The sequence below is a fragment of the Calliphora vicina genome, chromosome 4 (assembly GCF_958450345.1).
Source record: "Calliphora vicina chromosome 4, idCalVici1.1, whole genome shotgun sequence".
Lineage (NCBI taxonomy): Eukaryota > Metazoa > Arthropoda > Insecta > Diptera > Calliphoridae > Calliphora > Calliphora vicina.
In genome coordinates this window covers 115,630,819-115,651,353 of record NC_088783.1, presented here as the reverse complement: position 1 = coordinate 115,651,353, position 20,535 = coordinate 115,630,819, and the positions used below count along the sequence as shown (strand labels likewise).

The 20,535-nt window shown below is 24.3% G+C and overlaps 1 protein-coding gene across 12 annotated transcripts in view; it reads right to left on the bottom strand.

Moving 5' to 3' along the window:
• Nucleotides 1-20,535, bottom strand: part of trol (terribly reduced optic lobes) — a 239,541-nt gene that overhangs the window by 161,656 nt on the left and 57,350 nt on the right. For 11 of the 12 annotated variants that reach the window (XM_065510085.1, XM_065510086.1, XM_065510087.1 and 8 more), the window contains exons 3-7: nucleotides 8,964-9,426; nucleotides 8,720-8,894; nucleotides 6,326-6,492; nucleotides 4,823-5,959; nucleotides 563-868 (exon numbers count right to left, since the gene is read on the bottom strand). In XM_065510085.1, coding sequence (XP_065366157.1) covers nucleotides 563-868; nucleotides 4,823-5,959; nucleotides 6,326-6,492; nucleotides 8,720-8,894; nucleotides 8,964-9,426 — 2,248 coding nt within the window. The remainder of the gene's footprint in view (nucleotides 1-562; nucleotides 869-4,822; nucleotides 5,960-6,325; nucleotides 6,493-8,719; nucleotides 8,895-8,963; nucleotides 9,427-20,535) is intronic. The other variant, XM_065510094.1, reaches the window with a different exon arrangement.

The window sequence follows — 20,535 nt, the reverse complement described above, 5'->3', positions numbered from 1 at the left end:
TTTATCCGATTAAAGGTTGTTATAATTTTATTCGATTAATATTTTTTTATTCGAATAAATTTTGAAAAAAAATTTTGAATTTTAGTGAATTTTTAAACAATTTAATGATACATAAAGATTCGATTATTTTAATTTTATTCGATTAAAATCCGGATTTTTTAATCGAATACATATAGCATTTTCTTTCTCAAAATCTAAAATTTTTAATTTTTAATTATTTTTTAATCGTTCTAATGATGCCTAAAGATCCGGTTACTCCAGTTTTATCCGATTAAAACCCGGGTTTTTATTCGAATATATTTTGAAAATCTCACACTTAACTAAAATGTATTTTAATTTTATTTAAAGCTGTTTCTTTAAACCCCAAATACTTCTTGTTACTTTTAACCGTTAATAAATACGAAATGGCGGTCAATCTAGTGAAGAAATGTTTAAGGGACAAACACACAATAATGAGGACACAATAATGAGCCTTGAAACTTGTCAGCATGATGGACATGTTCCAAAGAAAAACACACACAAAAACAACACAAAAAAAAACACAAACAGAGAGTGACAGTACCAGGTTCATATTCAGTATCTCCATCGTAGCCATTGTCACCATCGGTTGGACAGTCCGATTCATCCTCACCATCGGGGCACTGTTCTTCACCATCGCACACTTGTTCATCACAAATGATCTTGCCACTTTCGCGACAAGTGAAGGTGGTATCGCCACGGCAACCACCATCATAGGTGTTGGTGTAAACAGGGCTGGTTTCAGTAATTGCTGGGTAGTCTTCGCCAGAAGCTTCAATATCTTCTTCGCCATTATGAGATTCAGTTTCCGAAACAGGTTCATCAACTGGTGTATCTTCGGTGGAAATGTCTAAAGGAATTTTGAGTTGGTTTTGGTTTTATTTTTAAAAATTTTAAGAAACTTTTTTCATTGTGATAAAAAGCAACATTTCTTAGGTTTCTAAACAAAATAAAGCCAAAGCCGGGAAAAGAGCTTTTTTTGTAACGCAGTAACGCAAACACATGAAAACAAACACAGTAGACAGTTTTTTGATGGGATAATTCCAGAAGTGTAAAAGGAAGTAGGGTAAGAGTTAAGGTTATAGGACAAATAATTTTTGGTTGTGGAGAATCAAAATGACAGTTAGAGAAATACAAGACAAACACATTGAAGAACATGAAAAAATACGTAGAAATTTATAGAAATAAATTTTGGGACAAAATACAGACAGATATTGAAAAACCAGCAGTTTAATATAAAACACTCACATTATCATACTTAAAACTAAATAAAATTTAATATTGTTCTACATATTAATCAAGTTTTAAACCCCATACAAAATGTTTTTCCTAAACTACAAATTTTAGTGTCAAAATTATGTTCAAAAAAGGTCTTAAATTTAAATTAGTACAATTTTGGAATTTCTTTTATGAATTTTCTGATATGAAGTGCTGTTAAAATAATTACAATAATGATAATGGTGAAGAAATGAGAGTAGAAATGTAAAAGCTCTTTTACAAGATTCTCTTATAGTGTCCAAAAGCTTTCGAAAATCAGTACAAAAAAGCTAAAATGTTTTTTTTGTTAAATCTAACAAAATCGAAAAAGCTTTCCCCAGATTGTTTGCCTTTTATGAAAGCTCTTCAAAGCTTTTATATAAAATTTTCTAAAAACAATATTAAAATGCTTTTTTGCTAACTTTCAAGTAAAATCTGCGAAATTTTCAAAAAAGCTTTCAAAAGCTCTTCTAAAAAACTGGATTATATTAACCAAAAGCTTGCAAAAATCAAATTAAAAAAGCATTGTAAAGATTCAGGAATATTTCCATGATATCTATCAAGTTTTTTTAAGTTATATCTTTCAAAATCTTTAAAAGCTTTTTAATTTTTTTGCATAAAATTGTATCTAAATTATATTTAAATTGTTTCTGTATGCTTTATCTGAACTTTTTGACATTTTTAGGGAAAATTTTCAAAATCTTAAAAAGCTTTCAAAAGCTTTTAAGAAAGCTTTTTAAAGCTTTTATATAAAATTTTCTAAAAAACCATATTAAAATGCTTTTTTGCTAACTTTCAAGTAAAATCTGTGAAATTTTCAAAAAAGCTTTCAAAAGCTCTTCTAACAAACTTGATTATATTACCCAAAAGCTTGCAAAAATCCAGTTAAAAAAGCATTGGAAAGATTCAGGAATATTTCCATGATATCTATCAAGTTTTTTTAAGTTATATCTTTCAAAATATTTAAAAGCTTTTTAATTTTTTTGCATAAAATTGTATCTAAATTATATTTAAATTGTTTCTGTATGCTTTATCTGAACTTTTTGACATTTTTTAGTGTAATTTTTCAAAATTTTAAAAAAGCTTTCAAAAGCTTTTGTGAAAGCTCTTTAAAGCTTTTATAAAAAATTTTCTAAAAACAATATTTAAATGATTTTTGGCTAACTTTCAAGTAAAATCTGCGAAATTTTCAAAAAAGCTTTCAAAAGCTCTTCTAACAAACTGGATTATATTACCCAAAAGCTTGCAAAAATCAAGTTAAAAATGCATTGGAAAGATTCAGGAATATTTCCATGATTTCTTATCAAGTTTTTTAAGCTATTTCTTTCAAAATCTTTAAAAGCTTTTTAATTTTTTTTATAAAATTTTATCTAAATTATATTTAAATTGTTTCTGTATGCTTTATCTGAACTTTTTGACATTTTTTTAAGGGAAATTTTTCAAAATTTTAAAAAAGCTTTCAAAAGCTTTTGTGAAAGCTTTTATATAAAATTTTCTAAAAACAATATTAAAATGCTTTTTTGCTAACTTTCAATTAAAATCTGCGAATTTTTCAAAAAAGCTTTCAAAAGCTCTTCTAACAAACTGGATTATATTAACCAAAAGCTTGCAAAAATCAAGTTAAAAATGCATTGGAAAGATTTAGGAATATTTGCATGATTTCTTATCAAGTTTTTTAAGCTATTTCATTCAAAATCTTTAAAAGCTTTTTCAGTTTTTGTATAAAATTTTATCTAAATTATATTTAAATTGTTTCTGTATGCTTTATCTGAACTTTTTGACATTTTTTAGTGAAATTTTTCAAAATCTTAAAAAAGCTTTCAAAAGGTTTTGTGAAAGCTCTTTAAAGCTTTTATATAAAAATTTCTAAAAACAATATTAAAATGATTTTTGGCTAACTTTCAATTAAAATCTGCGAATTTTTCAAAAAAGCTTTCAAAAGCTCTTCTAACAAACTGGATTATATTAACCAAAAGCTTGCAAAAATCAAGTTAAAAAAGCATTGGAAAGATTCAGGAATATTTCCATGATTTCTTATCAAGTTTTTTAAGTTATATCTTTCAAAATCTTTAAAAGCTTTTTCAGTTTTTGTATACAATTTTATCTAAATTATATTTAAATTGTTTCTGTATGCTTTATCTGAACTTTTTGAAATTTTTTTAGGGAAATTTTTCAAAATCTAAAAAAAAGCTTTCAAAAGCTTTTGTATACATATATTTACGAAAAATAGGGTCCGAGTAATTGAATTTTTATCGAAAACACTTTTAGAATATTTTTGTACTGAAAACTGTTCAAATCTTTAAAAAGCTTTCGAAAGCTTTTGCAATTTCTTTGGAGTAAACCTCATTTTGAGAGAATTTAGTCATTAACACGAAAATTTGTTGAAAATTTAGAAAGATTTTTTGAATTTCCAAAAGCTTTTATGAATTTTACAAAAAAATTTTCCATATGATTTTTTAAAGTAGGTTTTGACTCATAATTTTGAAAATTAAAAAAAAAGCTTTTTTAGTTTTTGCGAAAAATTATTTTTTAAATGAGTTTTTAAGGTATTTAAACTTAAAATTTTGAACAATTAAAAAAAGCTTTTTAAAAATTTTTGCAAAATTTTGAAAAAGCTTTTTTGATTTTTATCAAAAATCACTTTTTGAACATCGTTGTGCATAGTTTTGACTGAAAACTGTTTCAAATCTTTAAAAAGCTTTCGAAAGCTTTTGTAATTTTTTCGAACAAACTATATTTTGAGAGATTTTATAGCAAAGTTGGTTGAAAATTCAGAAAGTTTTTAAAAAGCTTTTAAAATTTTCCAAAAGCTTTTATGTATATTTACAAAAAATTGTTTACCAATTGATTTTCTAAAGTATTTAGACTTATAATTTTGAAAATTGAAAAAAAAGCTTTAAAGAGCTTTTTCAAAAATTCTTGATTTTTTTCCATAAAGTATTTGAAATGTTGTTAAATGTCCAGCTAATCGATTAAATAATATTTTTTTATGATTTTTATGTAAAAATATAAAAAGTTATGAAAAGCTTTTATAGTTTATGTTGCGAAATTTAAAGAATTTATGATATTAATGTTTTATATAATGATTTTCCATTGTTTTCAAATGATTGCTATGAATTTTTACAGATTTTTACAGTTTAAGACATAAAGCTTAAAAGCTTTTAGATTTTGGTGAAGAAAAGTGAAAAGCTTTATGTGAATTTTTTGATGAAATTGTTAAATTTGCATAGAAAATTTATGAATTTTAAATGAAATTGTCTAAATATTTTTGTGGTTGTCTATGATTTTGTTTTTTTTGAGGATAGTGAAGTTAGTAAATTATCAATAAACTACATTCCCAAATTGATTAGTAGTATGTTCTTTACATAACATCACCCAAAATAATTACTAGAGTTAAAAAGCAATTTTTTTTATTTGTTGGGTTGTGATTTAGGTTAGTTTTGCCCATTTCGTAGAGTGTGTTAGGGTGCAGATGTTAGTGTATTTGATTTGTTATTGTTGTTGCTGTTTGCTTGAATTTGCTTGTATAATGTGTGATTGTATCTACCTGGATGACATGACTCTTCATCACTGGCATCACGGCAGTCGTATTGGTTGTCGCAAACCGTGAAACAAGGTACAAGTTCGCCGCTATTACATACAAAATAGCCATTGGGATTGACATTACAATCGTAAACTTCACCCTCTTCATCGTCATCGCCATCAACACCGTGACCGGGTTGAGCTTCAGGCTGATATTCATGGCCATAGGTTTGATCGTGATCGGGTTGAGCTTCGGGTTGATATTCATGGCCAGAGGTTTGATCGTGACCGGCATGTACTTCGGGTTGGTATTCATTATCATGATCGTGATCGGGTTGAGCCTCATGTTCGCTACCATGTTCCCGTTCGTATTCCATTTCGTGTTCGCGACGTTCTTGTTCCTCGCGTTCGTGCTGTTGGCGTACTCTTTCTTGCTCTTCCTGTTCGTATTGGCGGGCTCTTTCCTGTTGTTCCAATTCATATTGGCGTGTTCGTTCTTCTTCCTCACGGGCACGTTCCTCTTCGTATTCTCTGGCACGCTCTTGTTCCTCTCTTTCTCTTTCCTCTTCGTATTTTTTGGCACGTTCTTGTTCGGCCAGCTGGCGTTCGTGATCGAGCTGTCTTTGTCTCTCTTGTTCCAATTCAATTTGATGCTCTCTTTCACGTTGCAATTCCAATTGTCTTTCTCTTTCCATTTCCTGTTCCCTATTGTAATCGTAGGGATCGTAGCCAGTGTTGTCATCATAATTGGGATCTTCAGTAGGCTCGCCCTGGTGTCCATCATGTGTGGCCTCATTATCATTGTCATTATCATCTTCGTCCTCATCCTCGAGGTCCTTGTCTTCTTCAAATAATCGGTTGCACATATCGGCATCTTCGTCACTGTCATCATCACAGTCGGCCTTGTTGTCACAGCGGAAATCACATTCGATGAGTTGATTGCTGCGACAATGGAAGTAGCCCTCATGATCGCATTCGCCAAACTTAACATGATCGTTATTGTCAACAGGTAAATGATCGCCACCAGCATTATGATGATGGGAAGCCGTACCTTCACCTTCACCATGATAAGCATTGTTCATGTCTACACCTTCACCATGATGTTCACCGCCATTGTGAGAGTAATCGTTTGTTACATCGACACTTTCATGATCTTGGAGTTCTAATGAATGAAGTTGGTTTTGGTATTTTTTTTTTTTTTTGATATAAATTTATTTTACAATAGTGTTTGTATGTTTTATGTATAAGAAAATGTATTTGTATGTAGTTTTATGTGTATGTATAGAGTTGTATGTTTTATGCTACAAATTTAGCCATAGAAATTTTGTCTTAGTTTTCCAAATAAGTTTTAAAATTCTACCCCTTGTTTCCATAGTGATCTAAGCTAAAACTACTTTTAGTTATTTTTTTTTTCTTTTAAGTTTTCATCAATTTTCGTTTTTTTTTTACAAAAAAGTTAGAAAGATTGTCAAGTCCTTTAAACAGTTTTTAGAATCTTAAAATTCTATTGTATTTTTTATAAACTTACCTCTTACGCGTCTGAAGTAGAAACTACTGTCGGCATCGGCACTGAATTCTTCGCCGAAATGCTTGTATGTCAATAAATATTGATGCAGGCGTTGGCCAAAGTCGTTCCATCTTTCGGGCAAATCAACTTGTACAATACAGTGGATTTTGTAAATGTCATTGGTGGGTCTAAATGAGGACAAAAAGAAGCGAAAAAATTAGTAAAAAAATTTATTAAAAAATTTTAAATTTTTTTTTTTTAAAAAAAGCTTTTACAAGCTTTTCACAAAATGTTGAAAAAAATAAGCTTTAAAATAATATATTTTGTTGTTTATGTATTTTTTCAAAGATTTTGAAATCTTTTTCCAAAAAAGCTTTCGAAAGCTTTTTTTTTAAAAAAAAGCTTTCACAAGCTTTTCACAAAATGTTGAAAAAAAAGCTTTAAAATAATATATTTTTAACTTTTTCCAAAAAAGCTTTCGAAAGCTTTTTAGTAATTTTCACAAAATTGTAAACTTTATTAAAAAAAAGCTGTAAAATTTGAAACAGTTTTATGTTTTATAAATTTTTATAAGAATTTTAAATTTTTTTTCCAAAATTTTCACAAAATATTAAAAATTTTAAAAAGAAGCTTTAAAATAATATGTTTTTTTTGTTTTATTTATGTTTTACACGACTTTTAACCTATTTTGCCAAAAAAGCTTTCAAAAGCTTTCCATAGTTTTCACAAAATATTAAAAATTATAAAAATACGCTTTAAAATAATATATTTCTCTGTTGTATGTATGTTTTACAAGATTTTGAAACTTTTTTCGAAAAAAGCTTTCAAAAGCTTTTTAATAATTTTCACAAAATATTAAAAATTATAAAAAGAAGCTTTAAAATTTATGTTTTTATGTTTTATGTATGTTTTACAAGACTTTTAACCTATTTTGCCAAAAAAGCTTTCAAAAGCTTTTCCATAATTTTGACAAAATATTAAAAATATGCTTTAAAATAATATATTTCTTTGTTGTATGTATGTTTTACAAGAATTTGAAAATTTTTTCCAAAAAAGCTTTCAAAAGCTTTTCAATAATTTTCACAAAATATTAAAATTTAAAAAAATACACTTTAAAATAATATATTTCTTGGTTGTATGTATGTTTTACAAGATTTTGAAACTTTTTTCCAAAAAAAGCTTTCAAAAGCTTTTCAATAATTTTCACAAAATATTAAAAATCATAAAAAGAAGCTTTAAAATAATGTTTTTATGTTTTATATATTTTATACAAGATTTTTAACAATTTATCCAAAAAAGCTTTAGAAAGCTTTTCACTAATTTTCAAAAAAATTTAACTTTAATAAAAAATGCTATGCAATTTTCAATATTATTATGTTTTATCTATTTTTATAAGATTTTTAAAATTTGTTGCTTAAAGCTTTCGAAAGTTTTTCAGAAATTTTCAGAAAATTATTAACTATAGGTAAAAAAAGCTATAAAATTTTCAATATTTTTATAATTTATCTATTTTTACAAGACTTTTAACCTATTTTGCCAAAAAAAGCTTTCAAAAGCTTTTCCATAATTTTCACAAAATATTAAAAATTATAAAAATACGCTTTAAAATAATATATTTCTCGGTTGTATGTATGTTTTACATGATTTTTAATCTATGTTGCCAAAAAAGCTTTCAAAAGCTTTTCCAAAATTTTCACAAAATATTAAAAAGAAGAAGCTTTAAAATAATATGTTTTTATGTTTTATGTATTCTTTACAAGATTTTGAAACTTTTTTCAAAAAAAGCTTTCAAAGGCTTTTCCATAATTTTCACAAAATATTAAAAATTATAAAAAGAAGCTTTAAAATAATATGTTTTTATGTTTTATATATTTTATACAAGATTTTTAACAATTTATCCAAAAAAGCTTTCGAAAGCTTTTCACTAATTTTCAAAAAAATTTAACTTTAATAAAAAATGCTATGCAATTTTCAATATTATTATTTTTTGTCTATTTTTCTAAGATTTTTTGCATAAAAGCTTTCGAAAGCTTTTTAGTAATTTTCAGAAAATTGTTAACTTTGATAAAAAAATTTATTAAATTTTCAATATTTTTCTATTTTTATAAGACTTTAAGATTTTTTTCAAAATTCATTTCAAAAGCTTTTTAATATTTTGAAACTAAATATTAAAAATGATAAAAAAAAGCTTTAAAATAATAAGTTTTTTTTGTTTTATGCATTTTTTCCATAATTTTTTTACTTTTTTAAAAAAAAGCTTTCGAAAGCTTTTTTAAAATTTTCCCTAATTTAATTTCAGAATAAAAATTTCGAAAGCTTTTTAAAAAAAAAATTAAAAATGTTATTAAATTGCCTTATATTACAAAAATTGGCTTCCTTTCTAAAAATATCTTTTAATAAAAGCTTAAAACTTACTCAACACGCATCAGAGTAGGCTGCAAGTATTCATCTTCATCATCACTATAATTTTCATTAACGAAATTATGGAAAGCATCATGGATTTGTTGTTGCAAGGTAATAAACACCTGATTACTTTTGCCCATGCGGTATTCCTCCTGCCAGGGTTCAGCAAGTGTGAACAAAGTTTGCCCTGTTTTAAAGAAAAACAAAAGCAAATTAATACCAAATTTCAATTATAAATATAAACATTTTCACTTACACATATCATGCTGGCCATAGTCTGCATTCTCGGTCTCATCACCCGAACCCTCAACATCATCATACGATTGACGTTTGTTCAAACGATTCTTGGCTTTGTTGGCTTTAGCCACACTGGCGGCCAAAGCTTTGCGCTTTTGCTTTTCAGCCAATTTAGCCTGTCTCTTGCGTTGTTTCTCCAGTTTAGCGGTATTTTTGGCGGCATGCTTTTTGCCGGCCACCAGCTTTTTCTCTTCGCTACCAAACAAACGGCCCAACTCACGGCGCACACGTTTAACGCTTTGCATTAACCAACTGCCGCCATTCGAGACTTCACTGTCGCTTTCGTCCACGGGTTGTAATTCATCATCGATAAAGGCCTGTTCGTCGAGGTCGCGCGCACTACGCAATTTTGCCGATGAGGCAGCATCATCGAATTGATCGATGTCAAAGGTGTCATCGAATGTTAAATCGCTTTGGATTTGCTGGGAAAAGAAAAAAAAAATGACAAATTATTATTGTGTAAAAAAACATTTAATGGGAGTTTAATGTTTATGGCGCCACTGTTGGTTATTTATAACGTAGTGTCTCTGCTAAAAATTTAACATTAAAGAAACTTTGCTGTTAATTTAAAAACTTGCATGTCTAGGGTGGGTGCTTGTCTTTGCTAATTGAGGTGAATATAAATTGCTAAGGTGGCCAGAGCTTAAATTTTAATTTATTAATACATTAAGAGGTTTTTAAAGCTAACAGAAAACAGATCATGGCTTTTTCCATAAACAATAATAAAAAAATGAGAATAAACTCACTTTTAGTAAAAGGTAGTAAAATACTACTTTTTCAAAATTAATGTAAACACGATTTTTATGTATTTATTGGATAAATTGTGATACAAAAGGTATAAAAAAGGAAATTTTTAACTTTTTGAAAAAAGTAGTAAAAATACTACCTTTTTCTAAAACAATATATAGAGAATTTAAATGTTATTTTTGTGAAATTTAAATTAATTTGTTCACTATTTAAGCTACAAAAGCATAAAAAAGTGAAATTTTAAACTTTTTGAAAAAAGTAGTAGAAATACTACCTTTTTCAAAAACCTAATAAACTCAATTTTATTATATTTTTTTACCAATTTGTGATTAAAAAGCATAAAAATTTAAATTTTAAACTTTTTGAAAAAAGTAGTAAAAATACTACCTTTTTCTAAAACCATATATAGAGCCTTTAAATGTTATTTTTGTGAAATTTAAATTAATTTGTTCACTATTTAAGCTACAAAAGCATAAAAAGTGAAATTTTAAACTTTTTGAAAAAAGTAGTAGAAATACTACCTTTTTCAAAAACCTAATAAACTCAATTTTATTATATTTTTTTACCAATTTGTGATTAAAAAGCATAAAAATTGAAATTTTAAACTTTTTGAAAAAAGTAGTAAAAATACTACCTTTTTCTAAAACCATATACAGAGCCTTTAAATGTTATTTTTATGGAATTTAAATTAATTTGTTTACTACTTAAGCTACAAAAGCATAAAAAAGTGAAATTTTAAACTTTTTGAAAAAAGTAGTAAAAATACTACCTTTTTCAAAAACCTAATAAACTTAATTTTATTATATTTTTTTAAAAATTTGTGATTAAAAAGCATAAAAATTTAAATTTTAAACTTTTTGAAAAAAGTAGTAAAAATACTACCTTTTTGAAAATTAATTTTAACACGATTTTTTGTATTTTTTGGCCATATTAAAGCATAAGAAATTAAATTTTAAACTTTTTTCAAAAAGTAGAAGAAATACTACCCTTTTCAAAAACCTAAAAACACAATTTCATTATATTTTTTTTTTAACAATTTGTGATTGAAAGCATAAAAAAAATTAAATTTCAAACTTTTTGAAAATAGTAGTAAAAATACAAATTTCAAACTTTTTGAAAAAAGGTAGTCAAAATACTACTTTTTTGAAAATGAATTTTAACAGGATTTTTATGTATTTTTGTTAAGTTATAATAACTAGTAATTAAAAATAAGAAATTTTAAACATTTTGAAAAAAGTAGTAAAAATACTACTATTTTTAAAAACCCTCTAAATACGATTTTATGGAAATATTTACATAATTTAAATCAATGGGCTCAATTTTAAAGCTTTCAAAGCATAAAAAGCTAAATTTCAAACTTTTTGTAAAAAAGTAGTAAAAATACTACTTTTTTGAAAATTAATTTTAACAGGATTTTTATGTATTTTTGCTAAGTTATAAACTAGTAATTAAAAAAAATAAATTTTTAACATTTTGAAAAAAGTAGTAAAAATACTACTAAATTTCAAACTTTTTATTTATAACATATTTATGTCACATCTCATGACAGAATTCATTGACATTTATTAACAACAATACTGTCGGCTAATCAAAAAGCTACATTTGCTTTCTTTCATTGACTACGAAAGTCATTAAACTATAATTAGCTGATGATTTTTATCTATTCTTTCTTTATCTTGCATCATCACTATTTCACTCGTCAACTGATTTAGCAGCAACAAATGATCTTGTTAAAAGTGTATTTTTTTTATTTAAACAATTTTCGGCTTTATTGATTTAATATTATTATTTATGTATTGTTTTTAAACACTTTGTTTCAACACACTTTCAGATAAATGTTTGTAAATAAATAAAATGCATTAAATAAGTATTTGTAAATAAATGTTTATGAGAAAAAGGTCGGTCGTCTTTTCACGGGTGGGTGTGATTTGTTTTAGTGAGAATATTATGTATTTATTTAGTTAATGATAAGAATAGTTGATTTTCTTTTAGTTCCCATGCTTTTTGTTTTGACAGTGAAATAAATACCACCAATTGAACAGGTGTTTTGGCGTATGCTGTTTTGAATTTTTTTTTTTTTATTTTAAAAACTATTTTAGCAATGTAAAGTATGTGAAAATAAATAGAAAAGATGATGGTTTATTTAAAATAAACATTTATAGCTAAAATCTATATAAAATTAAGAAAATTTAAATTTTTAAAAAAGTAGTATTTTTACTACTATTTTTAAAAATGCTAATAATGATTATATTTGAATAAAATATAAGGAAATTATATTAAAAACTGAAAAAATTTGATTTTTTAAAATAGTAGTATTTAACTACCTTTTTTAAAAATAGTAGTATTTGGTATTTTAAGTTATTTTTGTTTACTACTTTTCCAAAATAATAAAAAACAATAAAAAAATCTGGAAAATTATGGTTTTCAAAAAGGTAGTATTTTTACTACTATTTTTAAAAATTACAATAATTTGAATTTTTAGGTTTTAATGAATACAATTTTTCAAAATACCTGGAAATTATAAGAAAAAGTGAAAAATTTTAATTTTTTAAAAAAGTAGTATGTTACTACTATTTTAAAAAATAGTAGTAAATTTATATTTTGAAGCTATTATGTATACATTTTGTTAAAATATAAGGAAATTATATTAAAAACTGAAAAATTTTGATTTTTTAAAATAGTAGTATTTAACTACCTTTTTTAAAAATAGTAGTATTTGGTATTTTAAGTTATTTTTGTTTACTACTTTAACAAAATAATAAAAAACAATAAAAAAATCTGGAAAATTATGGTTTTCAAAAAGGTAGTATTTTTACTACTATTTTGAAAAATTACAAAAATTTGAATTTTTAAGGTTTAATGAATACAATTGTTCAAAATACATGGAAATTATAAAAAAAAGTGAAAAATTTTATCTTTTTAAAAAAGTAGTATTTTACTACTATTTTAAAAAATGGTAATAAATTTATATTTTGAAGCTATTATGTATAAATTTTATTAAAATGTAAGGAAATTATATTAAAAACTGAAAAATTTTTATTTTTTAAAAAAGTAGTATTTAACTACCTTTTTAAAAATAGTAGTATTTGGTATTTTAAGTTATTTTTGTTTACTACTTTAACAAAATAATAAAAAACTATGAAAAAATCTGGAAAATTATGGTTTTCAAAAAGGTAGTATTTTTACTACTATTTTTAAAAATTAAAATAATTTGAATTTTTAGGGTTTAATGAATACAATTTTTCAAAATACATGGACATTATAAGAAAAAGTAACAAAATTGTATTTAAATTTTTTATATTTTTAAATTTAATTTATGTATATTTTCCATTTATTTGCTTTGGTTTAACGAAAACTTCCAACAGCAATCTAGTGTCTGACAGTTGAACACAGTTTAGTCTTAGTTTAACATGTGGTTAACCCACCTGTGGCATTTGTAAAGCTGTTTCAACACTTTAGTTCTTGCTGGCAGGAAATATTATTTTCCTTGCTTCACACACTCTCTAGGGCTCTACAGGATTTATGTATACATATTAGCAATATTTTTGTTTTCTTATTGTGTCCCACTAATTGAGGTTTTAAAAACTTTTTTTTCGGGTAATAAATTTTTATTGTCTATGCTATTAGTGTTGCAAAAAAGAAAAAAACAAAAATGTTCTAATAATTTGTTTTACTTTAAAGTCAATAACATTTTACAGTCATTGATTTTTGTTTGAACTTGCTGCTGTTCATTTGTTTTAGTGCCTAACTTTAGTGAGAAGGTATTTAAAAATAGTAGTAGTAGTTTTCCTTCAATTTCATTAGGTTTCTGTGGAATTTTAGGTCTAGCCTAGTAAAAGTTTTTTCTTTAGCGTTTTATTTTCTAACGCAGTTTTGCCAAACAGTTTGTGGCATGCAACCTAATGCTTGCCTGTAAGATACCTTTTAAATGAAATCATTATTATGAATGTATAATTTTAGTTTTTGCTAATAAATTGACTTTAAAGAGAGGCAAAGGAAAATTTAAATAGGAAAATAGGAAACTTTAGTTCATTTTTAAAAGATTTTTGTTCAGAAAAGCCTATTTCAAAATAGTAGTAAAAATACTACCTTTTTAAAACTTAAAATTTTCCAGATTTTTTCATAAATTTTTGTTATTTTGTAAAAGTACTAAACAAAAATTACTTCAAATACCAAATATACTACTACTTTTTTAAAAATCACATTTTTCTAGATTATTTCACAGTTATCTGTTATTTCAAATAAATTTGACACAAAAATTAACAATTATAGCCTTTTAATACAAATTTTCACACTTTTTAAAAATAGTAGTAAAAATACTACTTTTTTAAATGTTAAAATTTTTAAAATTTTTTCATAATTTTTCGTTTTTTTGTAAACGTAGTAAACAAAACTTACTTCAAATATCAAATACAGCTATTTTTTAAAAAGGTAGTAAAATACTACTATTTTAAAAAACACATTTTTCTAGATTTTTTTCACAGTTATATTTTATTTCAAATAAATTTTACACAGAAATTAACAATTATAGCCTTTTAATACAAATTTTCACACTTTTTAAAAATAGTAGTAAAAATACTACTTTTTTAAATGTTTAATTTTTTAAAATTTTTTCATAATTTTTAGTTTTTTTGTAAAAGTAGTAAACAAAACTTACTTCAAATATCAAATACAGCTATTTTTAAAAAAGGTAGTAAAATACTACTTTTTTTAAAAATCACAGTTTTCTAGATTTTTTCACATTTTCTTTTAATTTACATAAATTACACACAAAAATAAACAATTATAGCCTTTTAATACAAATTTTCACACTTTTTAAAAATAGTAGTAAAAATACTACTTTTTTAAATGTTAAAATTTTTCAAATTTTTTCATAAATTTTGGTTTTTTTGTAAAAGCAGTAAACAAAACTTACTTCAAATACCAAATACAGCTATTTTTAAAAAAGGTAGTAAAATACTACTTTTTTTTAAAAATCATGGTTTTCCAGATTTTTTCACAGTTTTCTTTTAATTTGAATAAATTAACATTTTTAGAGACTCTTAATACAAATTTATCGCAATTTTTAAAAATAGTAGTAAAAATACTACCTTTTTAAAACTTTAAATTTTCCATATTTTTCACATTTTCTTTTAATTTAAATAAATTACACACAAAAATAAACTATTATAGCCTTTTAATACAAATTTTCACACTTTTTAAAAATAGTAGTAAAAATACTACCTTTTTAAAACTTAAAATTTTCCAGATTTTTTCATAAATTTTTGTTTTTTTGTAAAAGCAGTAAACAAAACTTACTTCAAATATCAAATACAGCTATTTTTAAAAAAGGTAGTAAAATACCACTTTTTTAAAAAACACATTTTTCTAGATTATTTCACAGTTATCTTTTATTTCAAATAAATTTTACACAGAAATTAACAATTATAGCCTTTTAATACAAATTTTCACACTTTTTAAAAATAGTAGTAAAAATACTACCTTTTTAAAACTCATAATTTTTCAGATTTTCTCATAGTGTTCAGTTATTCCATAAAACTAGTTAACAAAAATAATTTTAAATTTAAAATACTACTCTTTTTGATAATGTACTAAAATACTACCTTTTTAGAAAATGAAAAATTTCACTTTTTCATATCTAGTTTTCTTATATTTTTAAAAATTCTATTCATAATAACTTTAAAAATTAAAATTTATACAGTTTTTAAAAATAGTAGTATAAATACAACCTTTTTAAATATCACAATTTTCCATAACTGTTCATAGTTTTTAGTTATTTTATAAAATTAGTTTGCAAAAATAACATAAAATCCCAAATATTACTATTTTTGAAAAGGTAGTATTTTACTACTTTTTTAAAAAAAATAAAAAAATTCACTTTTTTATAGTTTTCAAATACTTTTTTAAAACTGCATTATTTTAAAACTCAAAACACTAATTTACTATTATTTCCAAAAATAGTAGTAAAAATACTACCTTTTTAAAAATCAAAATTTTCTCAATATTTTTATAGATTTGATTTATTTGGTTGAAATTTTAAACAAAAATAATTTAAAATACCAAATATTACTATTTTTAAGAATAGTAGTAAAAATACTACCTTTTTAAAAATGCAATTTATAGATTTTATTTATATGTTTTTTATAGATTTTATTTATTTGATTGAAATTTTAAATAAAAATAAATCATATACCAAATATTACTATTTTTAAGAATAGTAGTAAAAATACTACCTTTTTTAAAAAGGCAATTTTATTAAATTTTATTACTAAAAACATTTTTAACTTTATTTGCGTTTAGTTTATTCAGTTTCTTTCTATATGTAGGCTTCTGTGTGTATATTTTTATGCTAATTAAACTCAAACAAAAGCTTTCTTTATAAGCTCTCTTAAGCCTTCTTAAGATGCATGATTGAAGTTCCTAAGAAAATCTTAGGTCATGGGAACTAAAACTTTAAACACAATCCTCTTTAAGTAGCTCAGCTCATACACACATTGCAATGATATTTTATCTCTTACTTTAATGTGCATTTAATGATAAAATGTCAACATATATAGACCTTTGAGTTGGAGACACATAAAGCAACAATGTATAGAAGAATTGATATGACATGCATTACAAATTGATAACAAATGTTGCATTGTTACGTTTTCTATTAAAAACTGATAAGGATTTTTATGAAAAAAAAATTAAACAAATTTTATTTATAAATAGTTTTTTTTTCTCTTTGAAATGCATTGATCGTTTGTGGGTTGGAAAAGAGGAAACAGAGGCAAAGAAAACCAATTGAAAATTGGGTCAAACAAATTATTAAATGTTGTACAAAACTGATAACCAGACATTCATAAAACTAACAATAAATTTTAATTTACAATGGGATTTTCTAATAAATATTTGAGTGGGGTTCTATAAGTTTATAGGGTTTTGGGGTTAGTGTTATAGAACCCTAAATATTTTCAAAATTTTTAGCCAACTTAGCACACTCTACAGCTCTAGTAAATTTGTTGTATATGCAATAAATTCAGGCCCATTGTAAAGATAACCGTGCATTTCTGCCAGACACTGAGTGACGTAAAACATTTAACTAAGTCACGAGATTTAGAAAAAATTTTGAAAAAAAAAAATAATGACAATATTCATTAATAATTTCCGTTGAGTAATAGTTTTCTATTTATTATTAGTAGAATCGCCTGAGATATAAAACAAAACCCGTATGATATAATATTATTAACAAAAAAATAAATAAACAAATAAATGCTATTTATTTTGTAATAAACATTTTGCAAAAGCAAAATATATAAATAAACACAAAATGAATTCTTTGGCTGTAAATCAAATTTCAAAAACTTATAAATATAAATATTCTGTACATTCTTAACACATGATTATTAAAGCTTAAATAAATTGAAAATAAAAATATGTTTAATTTAAATAAACAGAATTCTTTTGTTGAAAACATGATGGGTCAAGATCATTTTACAAGCAGCCAAATAGACAACAATAAAGAAATTATAATGAGAATCAAATATAAAAAGCTTTTTATAGAAAAAAAAATTCGAAAGTTGTTCAAAGTTTTGAATATATATTTTTATTTAAAGCTTTAACTTTATTGAAATGATTTTACAAAGCTTTTTAATACTACTCTTCCCAAAAGTTTTTGTTCCATTATAAAAGCTTTGTAACGCTATTGATATTTCCTGAAAAAAGCTTTTGAAAAGCCTTACAGTCCTTTAAAAAACCATTCAAATTACCTTTACTAAATTTCATAAGCTTTTACTAGAGATTTATAATAAAAGCTTTTTATTAATTTTAAAAGCTTTAATACTTATGGCAATTTTTAAAATTATTTAAATGATTTAGCAAATTGTTGGGAGCTTTCTACATACATTTTACCCAAAAGCTTTAGGCTGAAGCTTGGAAAAGCTTTGTCATTCCTTTCAAAACATTTTTTTATTAATTTAAAAAGCTTTAATACTTTAGCAATTTTTTAAATTATTTAGCAAATTGTTGGGAGCTTTCTACATACATTTTACCCAAAAGCGTTAGGCTGAAGCTTCGAAAAGCTTTGACATTCCTTTCAAAACATTTACATTATCTTAACTAAATTTCCTAACCTCTTAGCAAAGTTTCTGTATAAAAGCTTTAACATTATTTAAATGATTTACAAAAATACGAATGATTTTTAAAATACTAAAAGATTTATATAAATTTTATTTGCTAAAATAACTCCATAGGCAAATTTTGGAAACTTTCTACATATATTTTGCCCAAAAGCTTTATTGTATTGAAAGCTTTCGGTTAAAGCTTCGAAAAGCCTTAACATTGAATATAAAAATTGAATTTTTTAAGCGATTTAGCTAAGTTTTGCTAGTTTTTTTAAAACATTTTTCCTAAAAGCTTTTAGATTATATAAAAAAACAGTTTTAATTGATTAAGCATGAATTTATTGGCAGCTTGATTGTAAAAGCTTTATTTTTCAATTGATTTATTTCAGTTATTTAAATGTTTTAGGAAACTTTTCAGCAGAAAAGCTTTTAAAACACTTCATTCAGTATTTATTATCTAAAAGCTTTTAGAGAAGCTTTTAAATTTGTTCTGTTTTACATTTTGTTAAAAAAAGCTTTCGTTTAAAGCGATTAGCTAAGCTCTGGGAGTTTTTTAAAAACATTTTTCCTAAAAGCTTTTAGATTAAATGCAAAAGCTCCATTATTTGATTAAGCTTCAATTTAGTTGCTTCTTAATTATAAAAGCTTTGAAAAGCTTTATTATTAAATTGATTTATTTCAGTGTTTCAGCAAAGTTTTGAGCTGAGAAGCTTTTAAAATACTTCATTCAGTATATATTACCCGAAAGCTTTTAGAAAATCGTAAGGGCTAAAAAAGCTTTCACCTTCAATTAGTTTCAGTCAAAAATACTTACAGTAATCCTAAGAATTTATTTGTTAAAATGTTGTAATTATTTGTTTAACATACCTGCAAAGAGAAAATGAAAAAAAATAAATTAATATCAAGATATTTTGTGTTTAAAATAAAATACAATTAAGGGACTTTCCCCTGTCTTGCCATAAATATCAATCTAAATATAATTTAAGTTAATTTACTGTGACTAATTTTCTGTACACAATATAATTAAACAAATCATATAAAATGTTATGTGTTTTTTGAAAGACAATTAAGTTAAACTTGGTAACAACGCCTAAGAAAACAGAAAGAAAAGTACAAGAAAATAAATTTGGAAAGATACATTATTATTAAAAACACTTAAAAACCAAATTTTTATTTACTTGCAGTTTTGGAGGAACTAGAATATCTACACTCAAAATTAATTGTCCTGTCTGAATAAGTTAACTGTTTCATCTTTTTTTATATTCCTTAGAATCTTAACAATTTGGCTGTTAGTACTTTATGCTCTTATATTTGTACCTCCCACTAATGCTGATAAATGGCCCTAAAATTAGGTGTAATGACACTTAAATGTACACTGTTTAACAAAGTCACACACTCCTCTATATTTTCACAATTTCCCCAAAAAAAATATCCTAAAAAACTCCTGCTAACTTCACAATTTTGCTCCAATCATGTAAAAAATATTAACAACGTGACATTTGAAATCTCCTGTACTCGCTGACTTGTCAAGTTAATAGGTGGCAGGGGGTTGATTTTTTTTATTTTCCTGGTGTCTGACTGAATGGTTGCTTGTGTAAAGACAAGACATATAGGAAGTTAATAAGGTAAAATAAACTACTTTACAACACAGTCAGCCAGTTCGTCAGGTAATTCAAGAAGAATTAAAATGTAATAATAGTGAATTATGAATATTTTTAAAACAGACAAAGGAATTTGTATTTTTTTTAGTTCATAGGCTGAAATATTGAAGCATAAATTTAAATAACTTAAAAAGAACTTTCAAAATTAGATGTTAGGCTAAGAAAACATTCTGATGAAAATAATAATTATAATTCACTTAAAAATTTTCTATAATGCCATTAATTTCTAAAATTAAATTTGAAGTTAGGTTGAACAAAAATTTTATTAAAACAAATTTGATAAAAATTTAAACTGTCAGATGTTTATATGAATCTAAGAAATATAATGCCATCAATATTTTGCAATTAAAACATAAATTGTAAAAGTTGGAATTGAGGTTAGATTGAACAAATTTTATAATATGAATTTAGCAAAACTGAAAACTGTCACTTGTATCTTTAATCTTGATAAATACAACATCATCATAATTTCTTTTTAAAACCACAAATTGTAAAAATTAGAATTGAGGTTAGGTTGAAAATTTTTTTTAATAATATGAATTTAGTGAAACTAAAAACTGTCATTATTTTCTTTAATCTTGATAAACACAACGACATCATAATTTTTCTTTAAAACCATAAATTGTAAAAATTATAATTGAGGTTAGGTTGAACAAATTATTTAATAATACGAATTTAACAAAAATTAAAACTGTCAGATGTTTATATGAATGTAAGAAATATAATGCCATCAATATTTTACAATTTAAGCATAAATTGTAAAAATTGGAATTGAGGTTAGGTTGAACAAAATTTTTAATAATATGAATTTAGTGAAACTAAAAACTGCCGTTAGTTTCTTTAATCTTGATAAACACAACGACATCATAATTTTTCTTTAAATCCATAAATTGTAAAAATTGGAATTGAGGTTAGGTTGAAAAAATGTTTTAATAATATGAATTTTACAAAAATTAAAACTGTCAGATGTATAAATAAATGTATGAAATATAATGCCACTAAAATTTTGCTGTGAAAC